The 13,410-nt window shown below is 39.7% G+C and overlaps 1 protein-coding gene across 7 annotated transcripts in view; it reads right to left on the reverse strand.

Annotated features, from left to right (window-relative positions):
• Positions 1 to 13,410, reverse strand: part of LOC117793298 (cAMP-specific 3',5'-cyclic phosphodiesterase) — an 89,664-nt gene that overhangs the window by 37,175 nt on the left and 39,079 nt on the right. Inside the window, exon 1 of one of the 7 annotated variants that reach the window (XM_034633647.1) lies at positions 313 to 1,353. The exons of the other annotated variants lie outside the window; for them this stretch is intronic. Coding sequence (XP_034489538.1) covers positions 313 to 1,319 — 1,007 coding nt within the window. The 5' untranslated portion in view covers positions 1,320 to 1,353. Of the gene's footprint in view, positions 1 to 312; positions 1,354 to 13,410 lie in introns of those variants that run through there. 7 annotated transcript variants of the gene reach the window in all.

Consider the following 13,410-nt stretch of genomic DNA (forward strand, 5'->3'; position numbering starts at 1 on the left):
GTATAAACTTTCAGTAGTTGAACTTCAACTATAATGATTTGTGTGAAGAACCATAGGACCTCTTTTAGAAAAAAAAAAGAAAGAAGTAAGGGAAAAGAAAATATAGGTCTTGCTAAGCGTAAGACTAAAACAGAACCCAACATTTCAGTAGGCAATGGAAGTGTGAAGATACCCTTTAAAATGAGCATGAAATATTGAAAATTTTTGAAGAATAACCTGAAATATTTCATATTTTTTCAAGTCGTAGGATAAACGTTTGCGTAAAGAAAGAGATTAAGAATAGTTAGGAAACGGACTCGGCGATAGCATTACCTTCCCGTTGTACGACGTCTCGCTCCCGCGATGGTCATCCGCGAGACGTAACGTCGGACGCGACCGCTGGATCTTCGCTGGCTATTTGCCGGCACGGAGTTCGCAAGGGAGCGAACACTGTATTCCGTTGCCGTTGAGCTGCGACGATCGCTGTTGACCATGACATCGGAGCAGAGGGACGAGGACGTTATGGAGGCGGCAGATCTTCGCTTGGCGCCGGTGAAGGTGCCGCCGCCACTGGAAGATGTCGTTGTGGCGGAGCTGTCGGAGCGGGAGAAGAGCGATGAGCGTTTGCTGCGACTGCTCGATGTGCCTGTGGCATCTTGAATATTGCTATAGAACTCCTCCGTCTCGCGATCGTAGCTCTCATCCTCATCGTCATCCAAGGGCGGTCGCTCCTCATCCTCAAACTCCTCGGCCTCGGTGGCCATTGTATCGCTGCGTTGTGTCAACGTGCCACGCCCACCATTCGATGATGACGATGCGTGCAGTTGATAATACTCATTATTGACAAAGTCACGGGATCCCCGGGATCGACTGCTGTTGCTGCCCAGCGTCCGATATGGCGCCAATATAATTGATCCCGAGTTGCTTGTACTCGTTGCACTCAGCGAATGCCTCTGCGTTGTGGCAGCAACTGCTGCTCTGCTCTCAGCATCACCCTCGCCCTCGCCATCGCTTTCGCCACCTCCAACGCTGCCACTGAATGTCACCTCATGGAATTTGGATGATTTGCGACGCGCACGTGGCAAGGACTCTGCATGTCCATGACCATTGCCCATGATTGTTATCGATTGCCGTGGTCCATTGTTGTTGTTCGACTGTTGCTGCTGCTGCTGCTGCTGCTGCTGTTGCTGCTGTTGCTCCTCCTCGTCGATTGGCGCTCCTGGGGCGGGCATCAGGGTCAGCGCCAGGGGTGGACGTCCTGCAGCATTGCCATAAGCACGACGACGACTCCAGGGAAAGGCGCGTATAAATGCAAAGATTATGAACAGCGTGGCAATCATTTTGTGGTTCCTCGTCTCCTCGTGGTGGGTTTTATATTATGTTTATTTCATCACTTGCATCTCTAATTGAAATTCGTTTCGTTTTGCTTCGTTTCTTTTCGATTTGTATTGATTTCGATTTTTGCTTTGTGTTTTTCTTAAAGTTCGTTCAATTTCTTGTTTAATTTGATTTCGTTTGATATTTTAATTAGTGTTTGATTTTATTATTGCACTTAACATTTTAGCGTTGGAGAGACAGAAATAGACAGAGTGTAAGAGAAAGAGAGAGAACGGAAGCTAATACATACATACACACACTTTCACATACTGATAGATTTAGATAGACAGACGCGTATTGAGCTTGAATTTTACTTATGATATTTCATCATTTTATTTGCATTTTTTATTTCATTCAGCAAACCAAAACAGAAATTTTTGAATAAAACTCGCTTTGAGTTAGTTTCAAAACATACAATAATGTCAACTAACTCAGCTGGAAGTAAAAGCGTCATTATACTGTTTTTAGCCAGCAACAATCAATTGATAAGCAATTCGATTATATGAAATGCACTTACATTTAAAAGCCTTTATCCTGATTCCTGCTTATCATTCATATTACAACTAAATGTCAATTTTAACTACGCTTCAATTGTTTCGCTTAATGATTGACTAGTTGATTGACTAGTTGATTGACTGAGTCTACCATTGACTGGGCTTTTGAGTGCGATTATGCGCAATTTCGATGATAATCAATGCACAATTATGGCGCACACTTGAACAACAGAATGCACACGGGATTATCAACTGAAAGGAAGTGTAACTGAACTGGACTAAGGTCAACTACACATTCTCATACTCATAGTCATACTCAGACATGGAGAGATAGCTTGTACACTAAAGAAAGAACAGAGCAGTTTGCTATTTGTTTGGAAATATCTTGAAAAATAACTTGAGAAATATATTTGACGATTATCAAACTACGCTAAAGAGATTGCAAATCATTATAGAGAAGCTTTAATGTACTTGCCGTTGTATTACCTTGAGATTTGCTTTTAAAATTCAATTATAATTGAAAATGATTTAACAATGAGCTCGAATTGTAATCGCATTGCAGGATTATGTTCGAGCAAGAACAACAACAATGGTTACCAATTACACACGATTCTGGCTAAGAACAGGCTCAAGTGGCCAACTGAGAAGTCCGAGGCAGAGACGGAGACGGAGACAGAGACGAAAACGGAGACCGTGTCCAAGTCATAGTCCGAGTGTTGTGGGTGTAATTGAATGGCGAATGGCTAAGACCAGAGGCAGAAAACAATTTGTCGTGTAGTCGTGAATCGAGTGTGTTGAAATATTTCAATTAAATTGCAGCTCAATTGAGCGATTAGTTGGCATCATTATCGTATATTATATTTCATTATGGCTAAATTGGCAACGTCTTCAGGACCATTTGCAGCTGGTACATGTGCATAGACCTCAAGTCAGTCTGTCAGTCAGTCTGTCTGTTAGTCACTCAACTGTCCTCTGTTGCACACAAAGTCACAGCCGACACCTTGCATCTGCCATAGAACACATGCCACCTGCTACCTGCCACCTTCCACATGCCACATGCCACCTGGCGGCAGCAAAATTACCACGCACTACTTTTTAATTTGTTGAAATTGCATTACAACAAAGTGTGCCCGACGAAGCCAGCGAACAGGCTACTGGCTAGAAAGGGGCGGCATGTCGTGGGGCATGGTTGCAGAGGCAATTGAGTGGTGCAAGTGCGCTTATGGTATCTGGACCGGGCAAATTAAAGTGAATTAAGTGCAGCAAAGGCGCATTTTCCGTGCTTCACTGTGTGTGAATCTGTGTATGTGTGTGGCAAAGATAAAATATTTTATAGAAAATAGCCGTAATGTACTTTAAAAACTTTAAGCGCTTACCAATAATAAATATGTTACATGTAAATCATTTATGTTATTTTTAAAAAATTCCAAGTATTCCATATTTATAGTTCGAAATAGTTAACGTTAACATTTCTAGATACAATGAGGAGAAAGCTTAAAAACATTTCATAATGACGAACAAATTTTTAATACAATAACAAGTTTTTAAGTGCGATCGCACTGATAACACCTCAACATTTTGACAAGGCAACAAGAATGTCATTTAGCATTCTGAAATAATCATAAAAAAAAGCTAATGAGAGAGTTTTCTGATTTAATTTCAGTTTTCCAGCATTATTTTCGACTTTTGGTAAAGCTAATGGATATATATATAACTGAGCAGCTTTAATATAAGCTAAGAATCTTAGAGAAATAAATATAAATTTCTATAAAACGAGGCAGATCTTTAAATAAGTGTTTATCTTTCCAAGCCAACCTACGAGTATACTATATATGTACATATACATACATCTCTTGGCCGTATATCGTAATAAGCAAGAAAGGGGGCAGTGAGAGAGAGCTGCCACTGGCTGTGCCACGGCCAACTGGCAACAGTGCCACAGCAGCAGCAGCAGCAGCAGCAGTAGCCACAGGTACAGAGGCATCAATTTTTAGCCAAGCTTCTTCTCGGGGTCTCGAGCTCATCTTTTATCTCTTTCTCACGGGAGGCTCCACTGGCTGCCTGCTTATCGCACCCGCCAGGCAGTCAGCCAGTGAGTCAGTCAGTGAGTCAGTGAGTCGGGCAGTTTGCCAAGCTGTCCCCACACGCTCTTGGGCTGGTTTAAGTGTTGGTAAACAAGCTAGAAACAGGCTGACAACCCCATCCAACCCCATTCATCCCCACCAGCCACTTCTCCCTTCTGCTTTTGATACGCCTTGGGCGCTGTTTGCTACTTTTACAGCGACTGCGCTCGACAACCGACGCTGGCTACATATTTCCTTTCAATTTCTTTTTTTTTTTTTCTATTTTCTATTTTGCCTTTTACTTTTCTTTAGCAACTAATTCCAGTTTTTTTTTTTCTATGTGCGCGGGAGAGTAAAAAAAGGAAATGTGAAAGAAAAGATTTCTTCAAGTTGCAGCATCAGCTAAGCGAAGCGAAGGCAGCCAAGCAAACGCAACAGCAGCTTTTTCTTAACCACCTACCGCCTGCCACCGCTGCCCCCTAACGTGCCCCTTTATACACACAAAGCACACAAAAATGTTGTTGTTGTTGTTGTTATTGTTGTTGGCACACACTCTCGGGGGCTAAATTTAAGTAGCAACAAATCACTTCATTGTTTGCGTGTTTACATAATATTTATACATTGTATTTGTGTGTGTGTGTGTGTGTATGGGTGTGTGTCCTGGCTCCTCACATCTCCAGCCGCTCTATTTCCCATTCATTCCATACTCCACTCGACTCGACTTGCTACGACACGCTGTTGACACGCTGCGTGGCATGTTCATTAATAAAGCGCAGCGACAAATCCCAAAAAAGTATGCTACGTTTTTTTTTCTTTTCTACTACACACACAAAAAACGGTCAGGACAATCAGAAAAAGAACTTCAGACACCGCGTCGCCAGACAAGAGTGGCCAGGCCAAGTGACCGACAAAAAAAAAAAAAAAATACAAGCACACAAAAAGATGCAGAGATAAAAAGAAGAGCACAAAATGTAGCAAGCAATTTTTCAGCATTTTGGAAATCATGCGTTGATGACAAATGTGGCGCGACATGGCAATTTCAATTATACAAATCAAATGAGCAGCCTCAATGGCCTGCAGGAGAAGTTGAAGAGAGGAATATAGAGAAAAGCTAAGCGCTATGACGTCAAACAGGTCGCAGAGCTGGCAGCTTAAGTGAGGCAGCAAGCAAGCAAGCGCAGTCAGGCAAACAGAAAGCAGCTTTTCAGCTTTAAGAGGCTGTATATGTTCAAGTGCAGCAACAGCAACAGCAACATCATTATGATTATTATGATTGCTGCAATCATAAGAAACATCATCAGGAATGTCATAGTTGACGTCCTTCTGCTCATAAATAATGTAACACAAAATATATATATATATATATATATACATATATATATATGTGCAAAATACAAAATCCAAAATACGAAATACGCTTAATGCAAGCCATGTTTTATACATGAAAAGCGACAGTGAGAGCATTGAGAGAGCAAGCGGGAGAGAGAGAGAGTGAGAGAGAGAGAGCGCGGGGGGCAGAGAGGTATAGCGAGAGCGGGGGGTTGATTGAGGTTAAGGGTAACTGCTAGTGACCCCAAAAACTGCATTAACAGCGCAAATGCATTGCATAATGCAAACATACATATAAAAATACACATACAAATACAAATACATATGCATGCATATATATTATGGTGGAGAATTCCATTTGCAAACGATTCAATAAATACTATCATACACGTATGTCTGTGTGTGTGTGTGTGTGTATACACATACTTGCTCGCATGTTAATGGAGCTGGTTGGCATACAGATAAGCAAATTCAATTATCGACACCGCATCAGGCAAAAGGCTTAACGTACTCATTAATTTATGAGCATTTACTGAGAAATGCTATTCATGAATTCGCAGAAGAAAATGTGAAACGTACTTAAGTGCATCTAATTATCTAATTATTCGAATTATTCATTTTAATATTACATGAGTTTGTTAAGCAGTGTCGATAATGCTTTCATTGAAATTTAACTGCAGTCCATAAATATCAAGAAGATAACTCTACTGCATTTATGATTTAAAAAACAAAGAAATTAGTTTGGTGATAAAACTGATAATATACTAAAAGTTATTAATTATTATTTTTTTATTTATTTACTATTATCATGGTTATTCTAATTATTTGTTTTACAGAATAGTGTGCTTAAAAATTGAAATGATTACTTTTATTTAAAAAAATATATTTCCCCATCAATATTTTCTGCGCATGGAATCACACTATGAAAAGCAGCAAGAATTAAGAACAACATTCCACTTTCTTTTTAATTTTTGAAAATGTGTTTGGAATATCGATGAACCGACAATTTGATGATTGCATTGACAATGTTTAAAACAAGGCTGCAAACCACAAAAATTTGAATAAAGGTTCGGTTCGGCGGTTCGAACCATAGACCAACTCTTGGGTTCAGTTCGCGAACCGGTTTATGTGCCCCCTGAACCCAAGGTTTGGCTTCAAACCTTGGTTCTATTTAATGCAAAAATATATATTTATTAATTGAACTTTTTCTTGACCAATTAAATTTTGAAAATAAAAAAATCGAAATTTTACTAATTATGTAAATTTTTTTTAAAGATTTTAATATGACTTATTTTTATTCGAAGTCTCAAATAGTTAAGTAATATTAGAAAAGCATAAAATGTATGTAATAATTTAATTTTCGAACCGAACCTATTAATAAGGAAAGTGGTTCGGTTTAGGTTCGGGTTCACAGGTTAAATAATTTCAAGGGTTTGGTTCATGATCCGGTTCAGGCTGCTTGAAAACCCGAACCGAACCGGTTCAGCGAGGTTCGGTTCAGAACCGGTTCGCAGTCTTGGCTTAAAATCCAATTTGGATTAACATCACTAATCTGCAGCTAGTTTGCCTACTCTGTAACTGGAGTTATATCGTATTCGATTTTTGGTTGTGTGCCTGAATTCAAGTTCTATTTTAGAGTGCAAAAGAAGGATTCATCAAATGCTTGACAAATGATGTGCACAGCTTTGTGGCCGCTTTAGCAAGCAATATCCCCAATAATCCACAATGGGACAATGCTTTCTCTCTTTGTATTTCTCTTTCGCTCAGTTGGTCCATTAATATGGCAATGGGGAAAAAGCAGCTGTCTTTTTTGGGTAAGCCGCAACACACCACAAGCTGACCAGGGCCTTACTTTCATTCACATTCACATTCCCATTCACATTCACATTTGCATTCTCTTTCACTGCCCCCTATCACTGTGCCTTCTCCACTCAGTGTCTCTCTCGTTCACCTGCTCCTTTTCTTTGCCCCCTTCTCCACTGTGTCAGTTTGTTGGCTCAGCTGCAATTTGAAGCTTTTGTGTTCGTGTTTTCGGTTGAGCCTTCAACAACAATGATGGCAGCACCCATAATAATGTTGATGATGATGTTGTTGTTGCTGATGTTGTTGTTGCTGTTGTTTTTATTGTTGTTGTTGATGCTGCTACTGCGTCTCTTGTTGCTGAGCCAACGACAATGTCATTTTCAATGAATCTCAATGCAAACGCTGCCCAAATTAGTGTCAAACGTATTGATTCACATGCACACTCACACTCACTCACACACACACATGCAAAGGCTACAGAATTCATTGTCGTTGTTGTTGTTGTTAATGGCGTTGCAATTTGCATATGTGTGTCAACGTTGTCGTCATCCCTTGGCGCCTGTGTATATGCTATGAATTTGCAGCTAACACACTTAACCCACTTGGCACGCCCCCTCTGCACCCACCACCCCCCTTCCCCCTCTCTTCACCACACTTGGGCTGTAGCGTACCGCTTGCCACATGCTGCATACATAAATACATATATAAAAACATATGTTGCACAATACACACAAAATGCTTTTGCACTTAAAAATTGTTGTCCGAAAATTTCAATTAATTCAAATGATAACATAATTAAGAGAAGGGGTCATTAAGCGTAAAAGCAATGGCAAGAGGATTGTAATTGGTATATTATGGGCGTCAGTTTTTAAAGCCAAGCTTGTGTGTGTGTATGTATGTGTGTGTGTTTGCTTCTACGAAAAAGTCAATTGATGTCAAGTATGCAAAGTGGACACTTTGAGGCAAACAACCTTGCTGCACAACTATGTGTGTGTGTGTGTGTGTGTGTGTGTGTGTGTGTGTGGCAGTGTGACGCTTTTTTTTATGTGTCTGAATTTTTGTCTTTGACACTTGGCTGTGGTTCAAAGACATGCAAAAACAAAAGCAACTTGGCAAAGTGTTATCGACAAATTTCTATCGCTGCAATTTCTACCAAAATATTCCAACTATACATCCTAGAAAGGGGTAAAAAAAAACCAGCTAGACATCAATTTAAACATTTTTTTTCTTATGCGCAATCTTAAGTACTTGGCGAAATGGTGAAGAAAGCGTTTCGGTGATTGGATAAACAGACAGAAAGACAAATCGAAAGGCGTCACAATGGCTGGCAAGGTAGCCAAAATAAATTGACCACCTGGCACGCCCACATTTGTCCAGCTGCCAAAATGAAATCAAAGCAGAAAATGCAATAAAAATAATCAAAAGGACGAAACGAGAAAAACAAGTAAGTGACAAACAAGTGTGTTCAAGAGAAAGAGGAGAAGAAAGAGAGAAATGTATCATTTGATTTTTGGCAGTCGATTCTTTAAAATGCCATTTACTGTCCTCTCGCTTTTCCCATTCTCTCTCTCTCTCTCTGTCGCTCATCTTTACTGCCACCATTTTGGCGTAAAAAGCACTTCCTCCCTTTTCGCCGTTGTTGCCGCTTTCATCTCTTTATGAGTTGTAATTTCTTTTGTGACTGCAAATTGAGCGGCAAAATTGGAAGGACGTTCTAAAATGGCGGCTAGTGACGTCAGAACAGCCAAAGCAAAGTGACAACGCGTTGAGGAGAAGGAGGCGGACAAGGTGGAAGGCAAAAGCAGCACAAGCAGAAGAAGAAGAATAAGCATGTTAAGGGACAAACAACAACAATTTTTGGACAACGTTAGTTGCTCAAGTATCGAGTCGCAGGGCAATAAAAATAGCTTGGCTTGCAACAAATGTCACGTCAGAGATACAGCAAAGCAGCACTCCCCTCCCCTCCCCACCACTCCCCTCTTCCACCCCAAAATACCACCACAGCACACCCCATTTAGCGTGTTCGTTTTGTTCCTTGCCAAAGCCATTTGACAATTAAATGTTGCGCTCCTCTTGCCGGGCAAAACAATATGAAGAGGCGTTAAGAAAGGACGAGAGCTAAAAGAGAAGAATGGGAGGCCTGGAAACTGGGCGAAAGGCATCTTAAAAATGTGTGTGCGAGTGTCGAGTAGGAAGTGTAGTAATGACGTCGCTTTTAGCGACAACGACAGCGACAGCCGAGGCAAACTCAATTAAATGAGACAGTGAAAATGGCTGCCTAAAAGTATGCTTTATACATTTCGTAAAGGCAAAGCAGAACATGAGGCAGATGTGACAAATACTTGTACATCGAGAGACACACACCTAGAACGAGAGAGGCAGAGAGAGAGAGAGAGAGAGAGAGAGAGAGAGAGAGAGAGACAAGCACTTAATTGACAGTTGTTCTGAAGTACTGACGCTTGAGAAATCGACTTTATGGCAACAGTTGGCGAAACTTCAAGTGAAATTAAAACGAGGCTGAAACGATTTTTAAATATTTGCGAAATTGATGAGCAACTGTGAACGGGAACAAGGACGCAACGCAATGCGCCATCAGCGTTTTCATCCTTATCGCCAGGCAACAACAACGGCAACGGCAGCAGCTGTCAATAAGCAACGATTATGCTTGTAGCAACAATCGACTCTCCTTGCTAACTGTCTGTCTGTCTGTCTGTCTGTCTGTCTGTCTGTGTGTGTGGTGTGTGTGTGGTGTGTGTGTGGTGTGTATGTGGTGTGTGTGTGTTGTGGCTGTCTTGTAATGTGCGCTATTTGCTGACGCTCTTGTTGTCTGTGAGCTAATGTCCTACAAAAATGCATGCGGCACTCAGGAGAGCAACGGCTGCTGTGTGTATTCATGCGTGTGTGTGCGAGTGTATGTGTGTGTGTGTGTGTGCGAGTGTGTGTATGCGTTAGCACATTGATAGCACTTGCGAGGCGCTATAAACTGCAAGCAGTTACTTACAAAATAAATGGGAAAACTGCCTCAGCAAAAAGACTCGAGCTCAAATTGCTCATACGTCATGTGTGCCCAGCCTGAATGTGTATATACAATACATACATATACGAGTATTACCATCTACATATATACATGTGTGTTAAGCAATTGAAACCGCACAAGAACTTCAACGATAATGCTTTAAATTGACTGACAAGCAGTATAGACAAAGTTTACAGCCATTGTACTAAGCCATTTCAATTTGAAGCTAAGTAGGTTTAAGCTGTCAAAGTTGAACTCCATAATGCTCCAATCCAGCATATCTCAGATACGATGCGGAACGAAGCGAAGCGAAGCGACAAGATTACTTGCAGATTGTATACAATAGAGAAATTGAGCTGCAAACTGCAATCTGTTCGACATACCTTGCAATCAATTGTTAAAAATAAAGTTAATACTTGTCTGTCGCTTCGACAAGTATACGACAAATGCTCACAAATTGTGTGGCAATTGCGAGTCAAGTTCGAATTTGTCAAATAGCTTTGAACAGAAAATCATTTTATAGAAATATATTGATTTATTTACTAGTCTACTGGTATAAGTAAGTCTTAAAGAAACTATCCAAAAATAATAAAAATATATTTAGTTTTATTATGATAATGATAATGATAGTGATAATAATAATAATATTAATGTTAATGCTAATGCGATAATTGCCCCAACATTTTGTGACGATCGATAATAAATTTAGTGTATACATATATTATTCTTTTAAAAAAAAAAATAATTTAAAAAAACGCGCAATTCTGTCGACTGCACACTGGGTCAAATCGCGAAATATTTGGCACAAAGTCGAAAAATTTAGATATCGAGTTGAAACTTGGCAAATTTAATAAATATAGTAAGCAAAATATGTAAACAAAATTTGGAGTTCATTTGACCACTCCTACCCTGACCGCCCATATAAGACCACATTGCGGATACGTAATCTTCATGTAAAAAGTTCCCATGGAAATTGGGATTTATAAATGTTTTTGTAAATTTTGGCCCAGTGTGGACCGTAAAGATACACGCAAGTAAAATGATACAAAAACAACTAATTAGTTTATAATCATTTAATGCACTGCAAATTGTCAGTTGCAAATGCGCGGGAGTGAAAATGTCGGAGCGGGTCGGGGCCAGGGTTGGGGGCAGGTGCAGGACCACGTCAACTAGGGCAGCAGCAGCTGTGGCAGCTGTGTGTGCATAAATTAAATTAAAATTAAACGTTTCACTGCTTAAATGATGAGCTTTAAATAGCGACAGGCGATAAACTGCGTGCGCAGGTAATGATGATGAAGACATTGATAATGATAACGATGTATATAGCACTGATGATAATGATAATGTTCATAATAATAATGTTAAAAATTCTGATGATGAAGACCACAAAAAGTAGCCCAAACAACGCGTTTTTTAAGCACATCGTTGAATTCCCTTAACCTTTGGGCATTCACACATACACTTTCAAGAGCTAAAGTTAACCATGGATGTGAAAGAAAAATATCGAAGAAATAAAGATAATAAAAATAGTAAATCGCATTATAATAAACTTATTGCCGAAATTTCAGAAAATATTTCTCACTTTAAAAATACTAAGAAAAGTTCAGTTCTGTAGGTAAATCCTAATGCTCACAGAATTTCAGAAAAATACCACGCCCAAATTGGACATAACCTTAAAAGCCTGAGTGAAAAACTTTTATAAATATTCACTTAGTCAACTTAACTGCTTATTTTCAATGTAATTATGAATTGTTCACAGTTGAACTAATTTATGCACAATTGGTCTTGAAATATTTTTTTTTTATAAAATTGTAGGCAAAAATGTAATATTAAATAATTAAAAAAGAAGTAGATCAAGATGCTTTGAATTTTCAACAATCGATTAAAAATATAATTTCAGTGCGGATTTAATACATTTCCCATCAAAGGCATGAGTCGACAAGCTGTATACGAGAGTGATTTTATTTCCGCCTGTGAATATATATTTACATATGTGCAAGCATCAGTTCATAAAAGTATGTTTTGTAACCTTCAGCGTCAAAATCGACAATAATTTTCAATCCATTGAGGAGTATAAGTATGTTGATATTATTGTGTTTCGTGTTGCTGTTGTTGTTGTTGTTGCTGTTTGCCGATATAAAAATACCACATAAAAATATTTCTCTCATATGTACTTACAGGAATGTTGCCCAAAATGAAAGTAAATGCGTATAAAATGGCATAAGAAATTCACAAAAGAAGACCAGCACATTGAAGGCAAAATGATAAGCGAGTGGTGAGGCAAGCGGCAGGGGGGGAGGGGCAAAAGACGGGGAAGAGGGGCAACGGAAGAATGGGTAAGAGGCAACTGAAGGCGAATGTAACAGAAACAGGAAATAAAAATCCACTTTAAGCGTTTTGAATACAAATGCAAATATACAAACACGAGAGACCGAGAATGACAGAGAGAGAGACAGAGAGAGAGATAAAAAGAGAGAGTCTGACAAGTGAGTGAGTGATGAGCAAAACGGAGAAGAAAACGAAGAAGATGACGGAGACGTAGACGGAGACGGAGACAAATGCGGTCACATTGAGGTACATTAATATATACTCGTATTTCTCTGAAAGGCAATGGCGCCTGAAAGGGTTTTCTGTATTTTCCTTTTCTTTCTTTCTATTTTCCTTCACTTGATGCGACTACAAATAAAGATAAGTGTGTGTGTGTGTGTGTGTGTGTGTGTGTTTGTGCTTGTGACGATGCAAAAAGCTGTCATATAAACTGCAAGCAACTTGGCTGAGCACAAAGGCAGCACAAAGAAGTCGCCAAAGGCGTCAGGGAAATAGAGTGGAAAGTGGAAAGCTTTAGCTGCCGAGGGTGGAGTATCAAGTGTGAAGTGTGGAAAACGGAATACAACTGAACCGAACGCATAGCATGGCACAAATGAAGTGGCAGAAATTTACAGCAGACAAAACGAGCTGCATTGCAATGCGATGCGATTCCAAGTGGCACACATGGAAAAAAAATCCTAGCATCGTTTCAGGCGCCACAAGGCGACAAAAGTCGCACAGGTAACACATGGCAAAATGCGATAGATAAAGAGACAGTCAGACAAGTGAGACACACACACACACTTGGATCACATGTGGAAGAGAGTGACAACAAAAATGAAGAAGTTATATTGAAGAAAATTGCAAAAGCGGAAGCGCAATAAAGTGCAAGGCACACACACACACACACACACTAAAATAATACAAACAATTCGCAGAGAGTCTTCAGATAGAAGAGTATGCAATTTATTCAAGTGTGTCCTGAATACTAGCTAGAACTGTCGCAGAACAATCGTAATAAATCTCAAAAGAAAAAGCAAAT

This window comes from Drosophila innubila, chromosome X (genome assembly GCF_004354385.1).
Source record: "Drosophila innubila isolate TH190305 chromosome X, UK_Dinn_1.0, whole genome shotgun sequence".
NCBI classification, from domain to species: domain Eukaryota; kingdom Metazoa; phylum Arthropoda; class Insecta; order Diptera; family Drosophilidae; genus Drosophila; species Drosophila innubila.